A 22631-nucleotide genomic window follows, 5' to 3' on the forward strand; every position below is an offset into this window, starting at 1 on the left:
AAATCACTCCCAGCCATCACCATATTCATTGCCGTAGAGCGACCGACATTGGGACTCTCAGACGCCCCGAAAAAGAAGGAAAAAAATAAATAAAAGCTTGATTTAGCTTGTGCAGGCTCTCAAAGACGAGAGGCGGCCGTGCTGCGCGTTTGCCTCGGCTGATTTCTCCTTCAGTCTTAAAAGGCAATAATTTTAGATGATGCAAATTGTGAAATATGAATCGCTTATGACCATTGACGGATCATCTGCTTGCTTCACAAAATGTCGCCATTTTCCCGCGGTTTCATTTTGAGGCCGGTTCAAACATTCCACAGACTCGCGGTTCAAAATGACCCGCGCGCTCACTCTAAACAAATGCAACTCAAGTGAAAATAGTACGAACGCTTCGCCGCCATTTTTCTTCCTATGTAGGAGCATCACCAAAGCTCAACATCCCAGACAATATAATTAGCCACTTGTCAAGCCCACGTTTAACGAGATCCACGCATAAATATGCGAGCGCCGGGGGGGTTCACACCGTCATCGGCGGTGGACTGCGGAAATAAAAGCAGCAAGGCGCATTTACCTCTCCAACAAACAAACAAAAATCCAATCCTGTTGTGTGTAAATTCAAACTGAATAAACCCCCCCCCCCCATCTCTCACTGGTGTGTCGCTGGCAATGTGTCTTGAGTGTGTGGCGTGAAACAAGTGGAAGAAGGCGTGTGCGACAAAAGGCCACCGATAACACACGAGGAAGTGGAAAGGGAGCCTACCTTGGCCATTTGCGCCTGCACCCCGGTGGCTTTGAGAGACGACACGGCTTTCTGCGCCGCAGCTGGGCTGTCAAAATCAACAAAGCCATAGCCTGGAGAAAGGGAGAGAGAGAGAGAAAGAAATGTAAAAGAGGGAGAAAATAAAGACCGGCATTAGTAAATGGGGAGAAAAAATTCATGGCGAACAAGGAGAATGACAGACGCTTGGTAATTGCAGCAGTAATAGGTTAGTAACATGACTACAGAGGCTGCCAGTTCTTATATCTGGTGAGCACTACATTGTTTGATAATTAGCAGCACTGACGTTCAGGGGGATGCTATGCATCTTAATTAGAGGCACGGATGAGCGCTTTTCTAATAACAAACTCTGCCCATCTCAACCTCCGCGCAGAACACGCGCATCAGTCTTGCGCTCGCGAACAGCCGCGGGGGCAAAGTCCACGATGAGTCGAACGCAAATGTGGGCATTTTGGTTTGCTTGTTCCTCATTGTATAGACTCATTGAACCCATAAGTAAGAGCTTCAAATGAGGACTGCGAAGCACTTGCGACAGAATATACACGCGTGTGCGTAGATTTCTTTCTACATACAGTATGTGACCTCTTTTAATCCATCCATCCATTTTGCGATCTGCTTTATTCTCACAAGGGTCGCGGGGGGGGGGGGGGGGGGGGGGTCTGGAGCCTATCCCAGCCGCCTTCAGACAGTAGACACTCTGGACCGGTTGCCACCCGATCGCAGGGCACACAGAGACGAACAACCAGTTATGCTCACACTCACACCTAGGGACAATTTTTGAGTGTTCAATCAGCCTGCTATGCATGTTAATGGAATGCGGGAGGAAACCGGAGTACCCGGAGAAAAGCCACGCGGGCCCAGGGAGAACATGCAAAGTATACACAGGGAGGCCGGAACCGGGATCGAACCCACTACCTCTGCACTGTGAAGCGAACCACTCATCACTGGGCCGCCGGCTTGGCTTTTATATTTAATTAAATTTTTAAAAAAATAATTTTTGGGTCAGTGAGACTGATAGGATGCTCAGGGGTGCAGTTTGTACTAACACAAAAAAAAAGTCTCATATTTGCACGCAGACGGACACAAATATTTTGGATTTTTTTCCCTCTACACACCTCGCGATCGACTTGGGATAAGTCAATCGCGAGCTACCGATCGATCGCGATCGACGTATTGGGCACCTGTGCTCCACAGTGTAGGTCGCACACCCGGCCAAACTACGCAAAGAAACTGCAATTTATAGTCCGTAAAATACAGTGTGTGTGTGTGTGTGTGTGTGTGTATTGTAGACGCATGACCTTGTGATCATGTCACAACACTGGGGTAACCGAGGTGGCAAAACCCTGCACCCCGCCTCACACCCGTTATCCTTTCATAATTACACTTTCTTTCTGAAACAGTGGATCAGAGGGCACCATTGACCGCTTTTAATCCGCCACCAAATTTTAATTAACACAGACGTGACACCCCCCCGATACATCCCGGAGAACGTGGCGATCTCAATAACTCATAAATCACAGCCATGGGTTTCATTCCCTCAGCTTTCCTCTGTGTGATGAATTTCCAGATGGGCTCTGGCTGTTCATGTCGGGGAAAATATGAGTGAGAGAGGGAAAGAGAAGAAATACAGAGTGAGAAAGAAGGGAGCTTGGGGAAGGGGGGGTTGAGGTGTGGATGGACAGAATTACGATATTTGCGAGAAATATAAATGTGAGTTTATATGTGTGTGTGTAAGAAAAATTACAGCATCGGCTGGAGGAAAAATGGCAGCGACTCTGGTGGGCCGTCAACCTTTGAGATATTTGTTACTGTGGAGAGGATTATGGAGGCTGTGAAATGGGGTCGTGTTAATATGCTGTGTGTTGAGCGGCGCGATGCGGGCCAGCCAGATTCACGGTCTCTGAAAAATCAAAAGCCCGAAAATGATTTAGTGATGCTCCGGAGAACATTCTGTCAAGTAACTGCATGTACGAGTGGGTGCTTGAATGTGACACTTTTTTTTTTTTAAATAAATCATACACTCGTAATAAATTACCATTTAATTAATGACTTTTATTTTTAAATAAAATGAATATTAATTGATATGCATCATAGAGAAGCTCCGAAGTAAAACACCATGAGGTCCTCCAAATTGGAATGGATTTTGTTTTTGCCGGCATCAAGTGTCAAAATAATGCACTGATGAAATATGAAAACCGGTTCGTTTCAAATAAAGGGAGGAATATTACATAATATGCTGATAACGTGGAGCAGGGCTATGCAACAAGGGGAAAAATGTGAAGTGGGGTGGTGGGGGGGTCTTGACCCAAACTCATGACGACAAAAAGTACACACAGACGTTACAAAATTGCGCATGTGAAACGTGTCAATATATTCCCCATCTCGGAATCCAACATTTTAGAATTTACGACTGAAGATCCAGACAGGGGGGAGGGCAAGCCGCCTGTGGAAGCCTCTGATTCTCCATTTCATATTCACCCCAACCACCACATTTATCAAACTTTTAGGAGTGTTTTAGAGAATGCTGACCTAAATGTGGGCAAACCATGAATGAATGCAAGAGTGTGTGTGAGTGTGTGTGTGTGTGTGTGTGTGCGAATGAAAGGCAGTTAAAGGGATTTTCCAGGGGTCAGCTGAATCAAGTGCAAAAGACTGAATTGACAGCAACCTGCCTCCAGGAATTAAAGCATTTGGCTCCTCCCACGTACCGCTCTGGTAACTCATAGGCGTACGATCTGTGAAATGTGTGATCTTGAGGCTCCAAACTATTTATGGACAACGTTGGATGTGAGAACACAGCAGGTACAGGTATCCACTCTCTACTTGTGGTTTTAAGAAAGAGCCCTTTGGACAATCATAATTGAAATCATGGCTCTTTCGAGTTCACGATTTTAACATTCAAATCTTTTTTGAAATTATTTTAAAGGACTGCAAGTCTGATTGCGAATTATTCATTTCAATTTTCATAGATTGGGGTATTTAAATTCAATAGCTCTGATTGTGTCCTTATACTATCTTGAAACAAATCAGGGCTATATAAATGCATCTGGCTTGACGACTGTCACGGCTGATGTAGAAGTAAATGTAGAAGTTGCAGTTGGCAGCCAATCGCAGGGCACATAGAGACGAACAACCATCCACGCTCACAATCACACCTAGGGACAATTTGAATGTTCAATGAGCCTGCCATTCATTTTTTTGGAATGTGGAAGGAAACCAGAGTACCTGGAGAAAACCCACGCAGGCCCGGGGAGAACATTCCAACACCACACGTGGAGGCTGGAGCTGGGATTGATCCCGGTACTTCTGCATTGTGCGGTCGACGAGCTAACCACTGGACCACTGGGCCCACCCTTCTTATAAATCCATTGATAATTATTTAGACTTTATCATCTTCCGAACCGCTTGATCCTCACTAGGGTCGCGGGGGGTGCTGGAGCCTATCCCAGCTGTCTTCGGGCTGTAGGCGGGGGACACCCTGAATCGGTTGCCAGCCAATCGCAGGGCACACAGAAACGAACAACCATTCGCACTCACACTCACACCCAGTGACAATTTAGAGTGTTCAATCAGCCTGCCACGCATGTTTTTGGAATGTAGGAGGAAACCGGAGCACCCGGAGAAAACCCACGCGGGCCCGGGGAGAACATGCAAACTCCACACAGGGAGGGCGGAGCTGGAATCGAACCCGGTACCTCTGCACTGCCGCCCATTATTTAGACTTAATATAATCAAATGAAGAGATATTTAAGGCTAACAATTAGCCAGCGAGCCTCTGAGTCTGATTTTGCAGAGCCCGTTCCAATGGGAGCAAACCATTTTACACCAATACAAAAACACCCCGATGTCGGCACGGAATACCCTTGAAGAAGAAAAAAAAGCGGAGGAAATCAAGCCAGGCACAATCTGTTCTGCGGCAGTGTTCACGGCGGGCCTTCTAAAGTTACTCGCACAAAGGGGAATGCAGGTGGGGGGCTGGGGAGGGGGGGTGGTGGTGCTGCTGCAGCACCCCCTGTGAACTCAGCTTCTGTAGTAACACAAGCATCAACTTTGTACCTGTCACTTAAAAGCTGACTGACTGCATGCTTGTTTTCTGCTGAAACGAGCACGCAAAGGCACGAATAAAGCTCCTAAAATGTATTGACACAAGCGCACAGGCAGGATAACACACACACACACACAGACACACACACACACACACACACATATATATATAGGCAGTCTTCTTGAAGGAGTAAGGGGGAACGAGCTGTCATATCATATTTCCTGGTCTGGCTCCAAGACGGAGCCTGTCAAGATAAAAGGGACTATCGTCAATCAGTTACTAGCGGACGGCGCTTCTCTTCTTCGGGAGACTGAAAGCGGTGCCGTTCCGCTGTGAGCGTGTCGTGTTTGTGTGTGAATGACACATTGGCGTGGGGGGGTGGTCACTTTTGGACATCACCCCCTGGAAGGGGTCGACAGTGATAGAAAGGTCGCATAATGCATAAACGTCCTCCTTGGAGACCTGAGATAAGAGCGTCATTAGGACGCATGTATCGATGAATCAATTGGCCATGCAACATTCATGCAGTCGCTATCAAATTATGCAAATCCTTAATTACCTCAGCGGTGGGGGTGGGGGGGGGGGGAATTCCACCATTCTTTATCTGCTAATCGTCTGGATTGTTTGGCGTTCCTACATTCCATATTCGCCACCATTTTTCCGGCAGAGTTCTCCATTTTTCACATTCTCATATTCATCACTAATGACCCCATTTTGCACAGGGTACAATAGAATAATACCCCCGCCCCCCAAGGTATGAATAATGAACCAAATAAACGGCATATAGCGTTATGATGGTATGCAGCACGAGCACAGCAATTGTTTACGTCCTTCAGGACGAGTTGGACAACTGACGTGAGTGATTCATCATCAATGAAAATAATTGAGTTTGGCATCTTTTAATACCCATTTGGTTAATAAGGAAGATAAATGGGGTAATCAACACCCAAATATGGATGACAACACTGAAATATGAGTCCTTCGATTCATGGAAGACCTATTTCGGTGACGAGCGCAAGTCTAGCATAAAGCACAGTATTTTGTGAGACACTGCACACGTAGGATTGGGCAAAAACAGGGCGTTTGCGCGGTTGTGGGGTGGAAGTAGAATTTCCCCGGCTAACCCTTGTGGCGTTTGCATCAAAATCAGGGAGTTCTGAGCACAGCACGCATGAATATGCCATGCTAGATGTTGCGGAAACAAAAATAAACTGGCTGAAATAAACTTTGTGCATGACAATGTCATGTAAACCGCAGGCTCTCCCCTTGCGGACGATGTACATGTGACAAGGCTGCTTTAACGCAGTTCCAGGCAGACGTCTGTGACTAGTGTACTCGATCACCCACGCAGTAGCTGCAATCGTGAACCACCCAGCCTAGCCTCATTGGTAGCTAGCTTGCTCTGTAGCATAAGTTGCACCCAACTTTCCTCGACCTGCTACTTATCACGTTTAGTTGAGATACAGATTTGTATTTCTCAGTTTTGCTGTTCAGTGTGGTTAACTGATGCGCAAAATGCTAATTTTGACTTATTATTCTAGCTAGCTATTATTAAAACTACTCTCGACAAACATCCCCTCGTGTACTTGTTCGGAGTCACCATCTGATCCGTCTTGTGAATGGAGTCGATAACAATGAGCAACAAAATAAATCTCACAGGCAGTTCCTTTGTATATGACAATGTAATAGCGGTTTGAGCAATTAACTCATCAAGCGCGCAACATGGATTTATGAACAAGGCATTCATTTCCCGAGGCAGGAAGCCCATTCGCTGAAATATACTGTATTTCTTGGCATGTTTTCTAGCAGGTGTAGGAGTGTCCTTATCCAAGAGCTGCACTCAACCTCGGCAGAGAGCAAAATGCCACGGGTCGGGGGACAAGTTGACCAGGGGAAACTCGTCGTGCGGCATATTAATTGACTAAATTATTGTTATCTGTTGGCAGAATGAGGCGCCTATGTACTATGTTCATACGATTACAGAACGGAATGTAAGGAATTTCTGTTTCGGCATGTCTGTGCTCAGAAAAACAAAGCAAGGTCCATAAAGGATGAGTTTTATGCGAAAGAATGACACCAAACAGCGTCAGTGACTTCTCACAAACTATTTTGGATGAGGGGTCAAAAAAATCCCCACAGACGCATTCAAAATTTGTGGAAAAAAAAATATATACCGTATTTTCCGCACTAGAAGGCACGTTTTCTTAAAAGCTCACAGCGCGCCTTAAAATCCGATGCGACTTGTGTATGATCATTACGGTAATATTTCGACCCCAAAATGGCTCCTTGCTCGAGACATGCTGACAACGCAGAGTTCAACCTTAAGGCGATCGGTTACGCAGTTGAACACGGAAATAGAGCAGCTGCAAGAGTTCAACATTAACCTTTATTCAAAAAGTTTTACTGACATCTGATCGTTCTGGCGTTTCCTTGAGCGTAGCTCCATCCAGTTGATGCATTGTAGAATGCGTCTTATAATGCGGTGAGTCCAATATATGAAAAAAAAGACAAAATAGGCCATTCATTGTAGGTGCACCTCATAATCCAGAGCGCCTTTAGGTGTGGAAAATACGGTATATATTCCCACAAGAGCGGAAGCTGTCCGAACAGCGTACGTCTACAAATAACATTAAAATTCATTCTGCCATTTACGGTGTCACCACATTTATACACGCGAGGTTTGTAATAAGAACGGCAATCACATCGGGTCCGGGCTTGAAAGCTTCGGCGCAAGGTGAGGGAGCAAGCTAAATATTTGAGCAACGATGGATCAATGGAATCCAGCAGGGGCCCTGGGAACATGGATAAAATCTCGAGACAGAGCAAACATTCAAATGTGTATCAATAAAAAGTGCCCTATTCATTTGTACGGATGTCTCTGGGTGAGTGTGTGTTTGTAATTCACAAGAAGCAGCTTTGGCCGACCTCAGCTCACAAGAACTATTTTTTTTTTTTGGGAGGGAGATCTCAGCTAATCAGCAAAATGATCATTCCTCGGGGGTTGGGTGTGGGGTGTGGTCCGGGATCTCGTCAGGTCAGGTCTTGAATTGGCGGCGTGCCAGCCGCAATGAAAAATAAATAAATAACGAATCTGTTAGAGACAAACACCTTGGGAAACCGATTTCTATTTTGAGCGGAGATTCTGCGACGGATGTATGTCGCCTCGCCATGACCTTTATACACACACGAGAACATCCCACATTGCATGCAAACGAGCGCAGGAAGCGGAAGGTCAGAGCGAAAGGAATGTAGACCCGATGGCGCGATTTGCTTCCATTTACGACAAACCTGGACAATCCGACGCCTCCTTGGCGAGAGGCCAATTTACTGAGGAAGCAAGGAAGCAGTGGGGGGGGGGGGGAGTGGAGGGGGCGTGGCACTGAGAAAAAGGGATTGTGTGTTTTGTGTGATTAGCTAACAAAGGCTGCGGGTGTTATCCACTGAGGTTTTGCATACGGAATCTGTCCAAATCAATGTGATTATCCCTGTGCATTTGCTAATTACAATCGTTAATACGCAAACATAAGCAGGAACACAAGCATTCACTGCCCCTCTCTTTTCTCCTGACAATCCTGACACTTTCTGCTATGCGGAAAAAACAAAACGAAACACAGTGGGTCTACTTGTGTCTATAAACAACATACTTTCATTTATTTCGTTTAAGTTATTTAAAGTAAAGCGCTTCGTAGTAGAAATGCACAATTGGAGAAGATCACATTGTGTTACGGAGACAGTTTGTGTCTCCATTGAACCTGCCGTATATATGGGTAGTTTGCGCCGCTGTGAGCGTGGACGCAGTCGAAACAGCTCCTCTTAAAATTAGGCGCGTGAGAGACACACGGTTCTTGTTGTGGCGGAAGCAGAAACTGATTTATTGGAGATTTGCACATGTTCCTTGGTTTCTCCTTATGCTAAATTTAAGCAACAGATAACATAGCAAATACTAAAAACATTGATGCACTGTAGCGAACAGTAAAATAAAAACTTTTTCAGTTATCCAAATGCAATTGTGACCTCCCTCTATTTCCCCACTGTCGACTGAAATTTAATGTCAGCCTCAGTGGGATTATTCTTTAATTGTAGTCTCATACTAGATGATTTAAAAAAAAAATTAAAAAAAGAAGTCAGTTTTGGTTCTAACTTTAAACAAAATTCCTCCAGGTACATAATTCACTTTCAAAGGGCAGAGGGGCGAGCAAAGCGAGTCCGTAATTGCACCTGCACAGTGTACAACACAGACAAATGTTGATATCTCAGCCCTCTAATGAGAAACCAATAATGCATGCAGAAAGCTTTCTTAGCAGTCATCCTACCCCCCACCCCCACTCCTCAAAAAAAAAAAAGCCCACACCAAACAGGCTCTTCTCGAGGGGCCCATCTCATTCATCAATAGTCCTATGCTCACAGTCTCCACTCGGCCACCGATGCAGCAATAAATCTCCTTGTATTTATTTATTTTTTTAATAGAACATCCATTGCCTATATTTCTCCATTAGATGGGTCCGTGGTAAGCGGAAGTGATGTTTTGCTCTGTACTGGTCAAGCATTTGACAGGCCTTTAAATCGTGTCATAAAACTGCTCCATGTGCAGCAAAAAAAAAAAAGACGACTCAAAATTCATCACTGCAACGTACATCGGCAAACAAACAAAATGACTGGTGGATATTTCTGCAGATTTGCAAGGTAAGTTTTCGTTTTGTGTAAATGCTGCTGACTGAAAAGGATTGGCATAAAAAAAAATGAAAAAAAAATGTGAACAACTGACTATTGTCAAAAAACGCCTCAAGAGACTCCACGTCTCATCGGTTTCCCCACAATTCAGTGCAACGGGCCAATGTCGCGGCGCATCAGTCAGGCCGTCGAATTTTCTCCGAGCTTTATCTCACAGAGAGCGGAGAGGGAAGCGGAGGTTCCTTTAAAGGGTTGAGGTCATTTCCTCCGTCTCCAGGCCCTAGCGAGGAAAATAAAATGTCTCCATTTGGTCTGCCCTGCTTTATTTCAAACACTGCCGCCTTTTCAAGAACCGCTTCTGGCAAATGAGCCGTTCGGGTTTCTTACAATGGGTTCCTTTTTCTCTCCCTCAGTCATTTTCTAGCCTGTAAACGCCAAATCACTTGTTTTATTTCTTCCAGAATAGGGGGGAGGTCACACCAGATCCTTTAAAAAAGAATTTTAATGGGGAAAAATTACTAAGAGACTTTTCCATAATGACAACAGGATATGAAATGTCGCACGATTTTTTTTCCTACTCTGGCATCTTTAACATTTTCAACATTAAATGCTTTGAAAAAAAAATAGTTCGGAGCATCACCGACGATGGACCATTTGATTTGTCCAAAATGTCTTTGTGAGATGGATAATCATGATTCAGGTGAAAACCTGTTCAGTGCCAAGGAAGTTTTAGTACGGAAAATACGGTACGTCTTACGTATTTTTTTCCGCCCCCCCCCCTCCCCCCCGTCCTAAAGTAAAGAAGGGTCTGAATATAGAGAGTACTGATTGTATTAAAGAAATCACAAATAGTATGTCCCGAGACCTCTTTCTAAATAGGATATAAAACAAAACTGGAAGGGGTGGGGGAGGGGGGTGGGACAAACAGAAGCGACCATTCAGAGTGTGCTGGAGCAGACCAAGATGCCTCCTGTGACCTGTAGTGCACGACAGCACACAAGCAATTCATACAATTACTTCCTGTTATCGGTTTCCACGAGACCAAACGAGTGTGTTTATGGGCATGTCTCGTTTCTACCCGCTAACATTAGAAGTCTAACAAACAACTAACTGTTCAAATTTTTGTGACGTAATAATTTCAAAACCCTTTTCCACCATTAAAAAAAAGAAAAAAAAACTAACAACGGCAGCGTAAACTAGGATGAGGTGGTTGCACAAGTGTGCACACCCTTCCAGAACTGGTGTGCAGAACTAATCACGTCACGTTAATATTCGGTTGTTTAGTTTAATGACACCTCTATTTGAAATTTGTATCCCCAATTGGTTTGTACAGCTTATATCAAGGGTTTATCCTCACAAGGGTCGCGGGGTGGTGCTGGAGCCTATCCCAGCCATCTTCGGGCAGTAGGCGGGGGACACCATGAACTACCCATTTCCTCATCCCACCCCTTGCGGTCAACTTGGGACCAGTTCACTGGCTCCCGGTCAATTCTGGTCGACATATTGGGCAACCCTGCCTTAAAATCAGAGGTAATTCAGTGACTAGCTTAGCACCGTTGTTTGCGCATGAGCGGTGATGCAGTCATCTGATTAGTTGCCCTCTACGTCAATCAAGTAACGGTGCGATGATAGGCTGACGTCGTACGTTCTGTGTAGTTCGCGCGCCTTTTTCGAATGGCATCGCCACTTCCGAGGCGTTTGACGCTTGTCGTGTGAAAGCCCGGGAGCCACATTGAACCAGCCAAAGAGCCGTATGCGGCTCACGAGCCGCGGGTTGCCCACCGCTGCGCTAACCTCTGGACCACCGGGTCGCATGTTGAATGTATTAGAAAACGGAGAATCGGGCGTTCCAACGCTTCTATTCTTAACCGCAGCTACTATGGTGTTGTTTCTTTTGAAATTTTGATCCCTGGGTGAACATCCCACTCCCCTGACCTTCTCCCACACCCTCCCCACGCGAAATCACTTCTAAAATGTACCCTTGAAAGAGTACAAATGAAGCTCTTGTTGCGTGTGTGTGTGTCAGGGCAATAGCGTGCGAGCTCTGTCAAAAGAAAGAAGGAGAGGTTCATGGAAACATGGGGTAATAGAGGAGGAGAGAGGCCAGAAGAGGTAGACAAGCTGTGATGTTAGCAGCAGGATTGATGGTTCTGTTGCATGGCCACTACTCCTGCCAGAGCACAGTACACCTCAGGCAGTGCAGGGAGTGGAGGGGGGGGGGGGGGGGGGTATGATTAGTCACTCTCAATACGTGTGTTTGCACTCTTTGTGTTGGAGTGTGTGGGAGAAGTGTATTACATTGTGTTGACAAGTTTTGTGTGTGCGTGTGTGAGGTGGTACGGCAAACTGGGCTTTATAGCCATCTTAAAACTCTGGTGAACTGTCAGGAAATATACTGATATGAAACGTCGTATAATGAGAACATATTTGGACACCACTAATTAATAGATTACAGTGGTACCGCTACTTACGAAATTAATTGGTTCTGGGAAAAAAAATTCTTAACTAGAAAATTTTGGAAGTAGAGACGCGTTTTCCATGTACATGCTCTAATCTGTTTTCTAAAGCATAAAAACGCATCAAAATATAGTCAAGTCAAGTCAACAGTATTTCTCGAGCACTTTCAAACAGCCATCGCTGCATACAAAGTGCTGTACATGGAGCGATTTAACATACACAATAAACAGTAAGACAAATCGGTAATAAAGGCGGTAGAAAGCACCAAGCAGTAAAATCAAGAACAAATCTAAGTCATGCTGAGTCGAACGCCAAAGAATACAAGGAGGCTTGCCGAATGTTCAGTGGGAACATATATAGAACAAATACATGTTACAATTAGATTATTGCACAATAAATAAGAGTTCTGCAGAATGTAAAAAAAACAAAGAATAAAGAAGAAAAAAGGTGATTTAACTTTCAACTGCGTCATTGTTTTTTTTTTTTTGCCTTCTTTAGTTCATGTTCTCTATCAGAAGTAGAAGTTTGAAAAGAACTGATCCAAGGACGTTTGCTTTTGTCGGCTTTTAACAATCCTTCGAAAATGTCCATGGCAAACATCAGCATAGTGAGCGATCGCCGGTCTGGTGAACACTTTTTCTGGGTGATTCGCATTTACGTATGACTATCGGAACGCCTCATGGCCCGAGAGGCGAATGACGAGGACGCTGCATAGACATATCTATCCATCTACACACATGGACACATTCAGTGTCCACTTAGCCAATGGGATGCCAGGAGTATTCTAGGTCATAGCCAATGGAAGAGCAGCTATTAGTATGTTGCATTCAGGAAACTCGTAGCTGTGACTAGCAGCCCAGACAGTATTTTTACCTTTCGTATCCTGAAATGTCTTTCATAACTAGAGGCAATATATTCCCTGTTGAGGCGTTTCGTAACTTTCCTATGAAGAGACGCTCATAAGTAGAGGTACCACTGTATTCGTTTTGAAATCACACAAGTCAATCATAATAGTTTGTTCAATTATGTTTCACGTGAGTGAAAACAGGGTGACAAAATGATTACAAAATCTCACTGTTATTTATTACACAGTGACATTTCTGTCGAGATTTTTAGCAAGTTGACACACATGATTAACTTTCGCGGGCCGCATAATATGGCCTGGCAAGCCGGATCTGGCCCTCCGGCCTCGTGTTTAACACCTGTATTTTAGCTGATTGCTCAGACATTTTTGGCCTGACAGTGCATTAGGGACCGGGCTCCAGACTATGTTGTTGTTGTTGTTTTTTTTTTTTAATATAATGGCCCCTGATTGATAAATTACTGTAGTATCGGTTTTCAGTCCCTATAATTGTGCTATGTGACAAGCAGCAAGTGAATATATACAACAGACTGCTGTCCGATCAGTGTGACGATACATCGGCCACACAAGGTTTCATACGAAGGCAAGGTACCACCACTGTCTTACAATGCTAAAAGTGAACTAAATCAAAGTTTACCAACGTACGTTTAAAATATGCCCTTGTGCAGTTTATCAGCGCAAACTGAACAGATGTTGCAGGTGAGGAGACGTCATTGGCCAAGTTTGAGATAACGGCATAAAAGGCAAAGCTACACAATACATTTGGATATGGAATATATTTCCTCAAGACACACTGAAAACAGAATTTTTAAAAAAGTTTTGTTCTCAGTCGCCCGAAACTATTTCTGTGCGGAGCAAGAAGGTCAAAATGCACACAGAATGCATTTTTCAAAAGATTGCGGACATGACCAACATTTGCATTATGTCCGGGGATTGTTGTGCTGTGTTTAACCCAAAACTCGGTCCATTTATTCCAAAGTATTTAAACACAATTTGAGCTCCTTTCAACACCCCCCTAAAAACAAAACAAAAAACACACAATATTTCTCTTTTCAAGGTTACACAGCCCTCTCGCTGTCTCCCTTTACATCTCTGTCCAGCAAGTGCTCTCAATGGACGCAATCCATCCTTTCCACTCATAAAATATGCGTGCCTTTATACTATACACACACTGTATACATACAGTATTTTTATTTTATTTATTTTTATTCCTGTCATCTCAGCAGCACTGCATTCTGGGAGGGTGACTCATAGGGAAAACCCGCGCGGTGCCAAAGTGGAGAGGAGTAAAACTTGGGTCAGCTTGAAATGGAGAAGAGCAACCTGTGATCGAGCCCGAGCTATTACCTCATCCGAGAAATAAGTTGACTTCACCTCTCCGCTGCCTTTTCCCGTGTTAAGACCAGCAAAACTCCACATCACGCTACTCGAAATCCCCCCTCCAATGTACAGAAGCTATGCATCGATTCTTTTTCTCTCTCCTCTGCCTACTACACCAGCATTTCCCCCATTTTGTATTTTCCCCATCTAAAAGAAAATGGTCCTTTCCAACCACATTTTGACCCCCGCGTATCCATGCTAAGATAAACTCAAGCGAGGGTTAAGGAGCCAAGTTCGCCGCCCCTTTTGAGACACACTTAAAGCAATTATAGAATGATCGAACGTCAGTCGCTTTTTAACAGGGCTGCTTGGTACCGCAGGGCAAGTAGTAAAGCCGCACACTCACCCCAATCATTCTATTTGCCCTGTCACTTTTTTCCTCCCCCCTCCCTTTAAGTTAAGCCCAACCAGCCTTGCTAGCAGCTAATGGACAAAATTCAAACGTATTTACAAGGCTGCCGTGGTTGAAAAGACCCCGGAAAAAGATGATCAGAATTTCAATTTCTAAACAATGATGCAATTTTAGGTTTGTTAATTGGTCTTATACGAGTACAGTGGTACTTCTACTTACAAATGTTTCTTCAAACGAAATTTAACGAAAGATACGGAAGAGAAAAATACAGTATGGGCCGCTACTCACAGCTCAGAGTTTCCTGAACGCAACATACAGTATATATATAGCTGCTCTGCCATTGGCTATTACCTACAATCCTCCTGGCATCCCAGTAGCTAAGAGGTACCTCTACCGAATGTGTCTGTGTGGAGATGGAGAGATATGCGTCTACACAGCATTCTCGTCATCCACCCTTCGGGCTATTAGGTGCGTGAAAAGAAAATATTTGAATTTTGCGGGGGCTTGGAACGGATTAGGGCATTTTAATGGAAAATGCGTCTCTACTTATAAAATTTTCAAGTTAAGAAATTTCTTCCAGAACCAAATTAATTTTCGTAGTATTATACATTTAAACACGTAAACCGAACAAAAACTCAAAGTTAACACTCATGCTAATTTTACCCATTAGTGACCACACTCACTCAGTGATACTGCAAGAAATGGAAGAAAAGGGAATCCGAAAAAGCACGAGTGCGACAAGTCATTAAATTTGATCCAATACCGGTTTGGCTTGTTCACTCGTTAATTGCTCTTGTACTCGAGTATGTTCAAGGACATCTGTGTGTACAATGTCTGCTCTAGAAACAATTAGCAATGAGCCAATCTAAGATCAGGAGCATATGTACACACGATTACACAGTAATGCAGTATATTCTGTACGTTCTGAAGTTGGGCTTGACATTTGGTGTGTTCAACTTGATTTTATGTACAAATGACCTACCTTTGCACTGGTTGGTGTTCTTATCCAGAATGGCCTTTGTCGACACGATCTTTCCGTACCTGCAAAGACAGAAAAGTAAATGTGTAAACAGTTTGCCACGTGTGAGGATTACTTTGATGTGTGCCTTATTTTTCTTTTGTTTGTTTGAATTGTTTTTTTCTTTATGTCAACTTGGGGCTCAACTGGCAATCCCAATTACGTTCTTGCTTTGTGGCTTCACAATAAAAGCCATTCAATGAGATCTACTGTCTCCGGAGCAATGCATGTTAATTGAAGAGACCAACGCGTGCTACAACGTGGTCGGACAAGAATATGGTTCTCTATTGGCTGCCGTTCCATTTCGAGTCATTTATTAATACTCGGAATTGTAAAGTAGCCGACTTCTATCGGCCACTGAGAGAAGCCACTTGAGGTTAATAAGCTCAAGTATGGATGACTTCAAATCTACACGCTGCTCAATGACATTTCTGAGAGTCACTGAACATTTTTTTTTTTCAAAAAGGTCGAATGCCAGACAGGTCGTGGAGAAGTTAAGTGGTTTGTACATGGCATTCTGATCAAAAATATATTTTTCAATTCTGACTGAGAATGTAGAATCTATTGAGAAGGCCCGGCTGTCTCGTGTAGAGCCACGCAGTGACCGGGGGGCGGAGCTTGGGGCATTGCCAGCAGTACAAAAAGGTGTTTGAATGACGATCATGTTAAATGAAACTAGTCTTTGAATCACTAAGCATTCCAAAAATGAAATCCCAAGTGTGTGTTTGCTTTTCCCTTGGCTCGTTCGCCATCAGCCAACAGTTGGCAAAGAAGAAGTGTGATGACACTCAAAGCATGAATGGTATTATTGCGACTTTGATCGGCGCTAAAGACTTTCCTGCCGCGGTTGCTCGATACAATATGTCAGGCACATCTGATGTCCAACAATATACTGAGAGGGAGCTTTTTAGAGGAGATGCAAGAGGAAGAAAAGAGTGCATTGGACGAGAGATAAGGAGGCAAGCGGATGATGGATGACAAGACACGGGTAAAACTACTGATGAGAGCATTTGGGGGAATGGGGGGGGGGGGGGCGACAGAAAGGAAAATTCAGAAATCTATATCTTACCAGAAATAGTGATTCAACCTAAACTGTGTGTATCAGACATGTTTGGAAATATTTGCATTTATTATTATGTTTTTTTAATCTGACATTGCCCTCAAATTGCACTGCCGATAAAAAAAAAAAGTGTCTGCAGGTGTTGCCTAATCAACACTGGGAATTAACCGCATCCGGGAGGTGTGTGATGTTACGATGAAAGCGGACCCCAAATTCGCAAGCATGTTCAGAGCAGTTGATGGAAGAACTCCAAAGTTTCCCATTTTTGGTCCCTATGATGTGACTGTGGAAACAAATCTACATGATGTCCCCGTAATATGACAAATACACACACACACACACACACACACACACTCATGCTCTGTGCGGAAAGAGCAGTGAAGCATCCCGGCCCATATTTCACCAGTGGGGGATAATTGTGCCATTTCTCAACGAGTGGCGGGGACTCTATTTACTGCACGCTGCGGTGGGGTGGGTGGTGTCTCTGAACTGATGAGCTCTGAGAGAGAAAACTACCAGTTCGTACAAATTCAGACACTGCATAAGTACACACACAAACACACACACAGAGACAATCAGTGGATTGTCACTCTTCAGTAGATAAACAGGCCATATGGGTAATAGGCATGTGCATTCTCTTCCAAAACACAACAGGGAATACAGAGCAGTGCACGTTCCCTTGGAAAGACACGTGTGCTTTGCTGTGAAGCTAATATTGGAGTTACTAGCCTGAGAGTGAAGCAAACAAAACAAAAAAAAAACAATTACTCATTGAAGTCAAGATGATAGTGATAGCATAAATATTAGTACGGCTAGCCACAAACAAATGAGTATCTGTTAGCTAGATAAACGCGCCACCTCTACTTGCGAACGTCTCTTCATTCGAAATGTTCATGTTATGAAATGCGTCAAAAGGTAAAATATTGCCTCTTGTTACAAAGATATTTCAAGATATGAAAGGTCAAAATACAGAATGGGCCGCGACTCGCAGCTCCGAGTTTCCTGAACGCAACATACTTGGAGCTGCTCTGCCATTGGCTATTACCAAGCATCATCCTGGCATCCCATTGGTTAAGAGGGACCTGTACCGAATGTGTCTGTGTGTGTAGATAGATATGAGTTTATGAAGCATCCTCGTCATTCGCCATGAGGCACAACTCTCATTTATTGTGCAATAATCTAATTGTAACGTGCATTTGTTACATATTTTGATGCTTTTTTATGCTTTAGTGAACATTTATGTCTGAATTTTGTGTGTGTGTGGGGGGGGGGGGGTGTCTCTACGTCTCATGCGTCTCTACTTACAGCCATTTCTAGTTCAGAAATTTGTTCCAGAACCAATGAATTTCAAATGTCGAGGTACCACAGTATAGCTACATATGACTCAAAAACATGGTTAGAATGTTAAACATGGTATTGCATTAAGATGTATCAATTTTTACAAGGAGCGTTGGGTTCGAATCTTCAGTGTGGCTTCCCCTGTTCTCCACCCATGTTATTTGGAGAACAAACTGTCCAGATGCGCAAATGTTTTTTTGTGTCTACGCGTTATTGCCTGGCGACCAGTTTAGGACGTACCAGCGTCATACTCTATGTCATATTGGAGAGATTCCAGCGGTGCTGTAAAATCTTTCCGTTGATTAAAATGCCTAGAATCGTGCATAATATTGAATTTCCTGAATGATCTGGACATTTTCGCTGACTATTTTTTTCAATGAATATTTTATATCTGAATACATCCATCGAACAAATGTCAGTTTAAATCCAACTTTGGGTATGAATAATTCCGGTCATAGCTGCACGTTTTGAATATGGGGATACGGTGGGTTGAGTATAATGCAGTATTTCAAATGCCAACTCATTCCTTTTTGGCCTCGTTGAATTTTAAGAGATGGCCCATCAATTTGGTCCAAAGAGGCCTGACAAGAGCACGGCGGTTGAGATGAAAAAGCAAGGAGAAGTCGGCAGCTACCTCCTACCCGTAATGGAGACATACAGGTAAGAGCGCGATATGAATGGATGTGGCGGTGTGCAGCTGCGGCCGAGCCTGCCCGGGTGACTCTGTGGCCTCAACGGCAGGCGGGCCTGAGGGAAGCTTTGATGTGACAGAGGCGGTCCCTGTGAAGCGCAGGTTTAACACTGTGATGCTGCGGCCGGGATGCAGGGCCTGTCTCGGTTAATCCTATTTCAATCACTCTCACAGCCTCTTATCTCTGACTCGGCTGGCCCTCAGCCCTCCCCCCTCCTCATCCATCTTCTCCTATCTCCTGCTTCTACTCCTCTCTGTCGCGTTTTTATTTATTTTATCTCTGTAAAATCGAGCGTTGCTCCTTCCTCTTCTGTATCCTTCATTGTTCTCCTTTTGTCCAGTGGCAATCCCATGCTGATCAGCATTGTGATGTAATCATGGATCAACACCGCAGGATGCCCCACTTTGGTGGGCGTGAAAACATAACTACGTTGGTTTGACAGCTGTCTGAATGTTTGAAAAGAGAACTCGTGTTTTGCTCCAGTTCCCCGTGTTATGTTTGGGGCAGCTGGGATACCGCACGCCATTACTGGATGGCGAAGAAATGGTACAGACGGATTCCGTTTCTAGGGTGAGGCTAAAAGGAGTGGCTTTTTGCTTTCAATTTTACACCTCGTCTATTTGGGCGGGCGAACAAATGCAAGTCAAATCCACATTGGTGCAGTTTTTGAACTAGTCCATCGTAAAACATTCTTAAGTCTTTCATTACACAAGACGTACTTGTACGTCTTTTTAAAATTAGGCCCCGCCTACCAAGGACGTACTTGTACGTCTAAGTCTTTTTTTTTTGCGTCATAGAGAGGAGGAGGGTCTGATGCAATCTGTGAATGAGAATAAGTCGTTTGCATTGTAAATCTTGTTTTTAAAAAAAAGCGACCAATAGGTGGCAGTGGTGCCTCACATGATTGAAATGCACGCTTTTACAAAAAGCTCTTTTTCTCCGTTTTTTGCACAGGAATCGCCATTTTCATGAAATTTAACCACTTTGGAATACCGATTGCTGAAAAATTGAAAACGATGAAAGAAGACATTCCAAATTTTATTTTGGTAGTCTCCATGTTTATGTAGCATTAGAACCAAATATTCTGTGGGCCTTGCGAGATCAGTCAAAATCCAGTAAAACGCTGGGATTAGGGGCTTGCTCCGGTGAAAATGGCTGGGACTGAATGAGTTGATGAACTTGAATATTTGTATGTACAAACAGACTATTTTTGTGCGTATCCTCACAATACCAAAACCGCCATAACAATACCATACTGCAACCGCCGTAATCAAGCCCAATGCTCAATTGAAGGTGTTTTGCAGGAAATGTTATGTAACATGTGGAAACAAGACATTACGGCTAAACATCCAAAATAAAAACTAAAACAAAATGACTTTCAGGAGTTGAGGTACGAGAGCACCAAAAAAGAGTGATGAAAGTCAAGTTTCCTGTCCAAAAAGAGGGGGGGGGGGGGGGCAGCTGGACCTAAATGCCACAAAGACAAATAAGGCGAGATGTTGGACACCTGGCAGAAGGCAGAGCAGCTGTACACTCCACCATCACCACTGAGTTGACGTCATGAGTACACCACTGAGCGCTTCGCATGGCCTTGGAGCCGTTACTCATCCGCAAACATAACCCAGCATGAGACCTTTTTTATTTATTTTTTTATTAACGAAATTAGCATCATGCCACTGTGAGCTGATAACATGAGAAGCTGTCCACTGTAGTAACCGCTGTCCCTAAAAAGGCTTAAAACAAAAAACAGGACTACCGCTTGAGAAAACAAGTGGCCTTCAAACTTAGCTAAACTGATGGTGTGTGTGTGTGTGTGTGTGGGGGGGGGGGGGGGGGGGGGTCAGTTTACTGTAAACATTTACACGCGCATGACATCACAGGCATATATTTCGAAAAGAGAACTTGAACTATAAACCACCACGCAATGTTTAACTTCCCATTGCGACTCATTTTTCTGATGTTATTTCCACTAATAACTTTCATGTGAAAAACAAATGCTCCAAAAAAGTTTTTAAGGAGTTCATTGGAACCGTGGAAAGTTCAAGAGTGGATTTAATTTGGCGGTCGCAAGATAGACAGGCATTTTATGAGAAAGAAAAGGTCACGCAAAAAAAAGGGTCTCGAGTTGACGATTCAATTTTAAATCGAGTTTGTTGCAACAAGGTAAAAAAAAAAGCTATTCATTGATACGGTTAAATTGCTTTGAAAAATTCTACTTATGCGTCATTAAAAGAGATCCGAACCAATGACTCATTTTGGGATGTCACGTACTGGAAGTCTTTTGCACGCAACACACCTAATTCAAAAAGTATGTTTTAGCTCGGCACCAAAACTAACCAATCCGAGTACGTCATTCATGGAAAAAGTTATGGGAGGGGTTTGAGGGGGGAGATTTCAAATATCAGCCCTAAGTCTAAAATCATTCTTCTGCTCACCAACAGTCCACAATCAACTGTTGGAAAGAAAGCGCAGAAATTCGGTGCAGTCCCGCCCAATAAAACATTGGTGCGGATAAATGGAGCGATAAACATCATAAAAAAAAGGGGAAAGAGATGATGGAAGGTGAGAGATAAGGTGGGGAAGGAGAGGATGGAAGTGGCAAAGAAAGAGTGCTTTGTGTGAGAGAGTGAAATGAGAAAAAGGGGGGGTTGTGAGAAAATAAAAAATCATTTGACACAAAAATTGTTCAGGTTCCAAGGAGAGCAGATGCTTTTGCTCAGCATGTCGCAGTCTGCACATTCCCATCGCTATCTGTTGTAAGTTTATCACATCTTGGCAAACTCAGCTTACCGGTTAACCAAGAATTTTTTTTTTTTTAATTTAAAATTTACAAAAACAGTTTAGGCATGCTTCAAAAAGTAATGGGCAAAAAGATTTTTCATTTGAATAAAATATTTTAACTTTAATAAATATTTTAAAAATATTTTTTTAAATAAAATATTTTGAGCGCTGTTGTCAAATTCAAGGCCCGGGGGCCTGAGCAGACCCGCCACATCATTTTATTTGGTCCACAAGGGCAAATCAAGCTTCTCTGATGATCGCTGAAATATGGATCAAAATTTCAACTTTTGATAAGTAATTTGTATTGTATTTGTAATGTATTGTAAACATTTTCTTATTACCAAAACCCTCATGACACTAACTTAAGCGTTCAACGAACCATTATTCTTGACTTCGTTATGTTTTCACAGTCAGAATGGGCCTCCAAGGGAAACAAAAATGAGTTTGACATACCCTGATTTAGAGTCTTCACAATTAACGCATCTGACCCATTTCGGAGTGTCAAAAGCGTTGCGAGCACTTGAAAATCAAGAATCCCTCGGAATTGTGAGACAGATGCGCAGACGGCGAGCCGCCAAAATATCAGTTGGCTTATTTTCACAACAGATCGTTCGGCTCTCATATCCGAGTTGCGGCTTGTGAATTAGAGAAAATCCGGTTTAAAAGCGAACAAAAATACCCTTTTCCAAGGTCATCATTGAACTTTTGGGAGTGTGGTTGAGTCTTTAACCCAAGTGTGCGTTTATGTGTGTGTGGTCTTTGAATCTGGTCCAGAACACCTTTACACACACACACATCTCGCCCGCCCGTGTCAGTTTGTTTTTCAACAGAACCCGCACGGGGTGTCTCTGATTAGCAGGCGGCAAGAGTCAACAGTGGACCTCGGAGAGTCATTAGGACTAATCTGACAGCGTTGAGTATGCAGGCACCGGCTCCCTAAGACAGGTGGTCCCAGGGTCACCCCTTTACTTTTCTACTTAGCATACCTCAAACATTTGAGGTCCAAGCGTCTTTCCGCCAGCACACACACGGGAGAGGTGATCCGGCCAATTGATGGTGATTAGCCATCGCTTTGGCTCGCCTCGTTCCAAAGTCATTGTGATTGAAAGTGCCGGCCCCCGGATCGCAAATTGGGTGAGGGGGAAGCAGCCAAATGAGAAGTAATGAGCATGTTTTAGGGGGGGGGGGGATGTCCAATGTGTG

General features: G+C 43.7%; 1 protein-coding gene across 2 annotated transcripts in view; it reads right to left on the minus strand.

Annotated features, from left to right (window-relative positions):
- The window catches only part of rbms3 (RNA binding motif, single stranded interacting protein), a 171741-nt gene that overhangs the window by 105557 nt on the left and 43553 nt on the right, over positions 1-22631 (minus strand). For both annotated transcript variants that reach the window (XM_052072594.1, XM_052072592.1), the window contains exons 3-4: positions 15522-15580; positions 755-846 (exon numbers count right to left, since the gene is read on the minus strand). In XM_052072594.1, coding sequence (XP_051928554.1) covers positions 755-846; positions 15522-15580 — 151 coding nt within the window. The remainder of the gene's footprint in view (positions 1-754; positions 847-15521; positions 15581-22631) is intronic.

The sequence above is a fragment of the Hippocampus zosterae genome, chromosome 7, assembly GCF_025434085.1.
Source record: "Hippocampus zosterae strain Florida chromosome 7, ASM2543408v3, whole genome shotgun sequence".
Taxonomy (NCBI): Eukaryota; Metazoa; Chordata; class Actinopteri; order Syngnathiformes; family Syngnathidae; genus Hippocampus; species Hippocampus zosterae.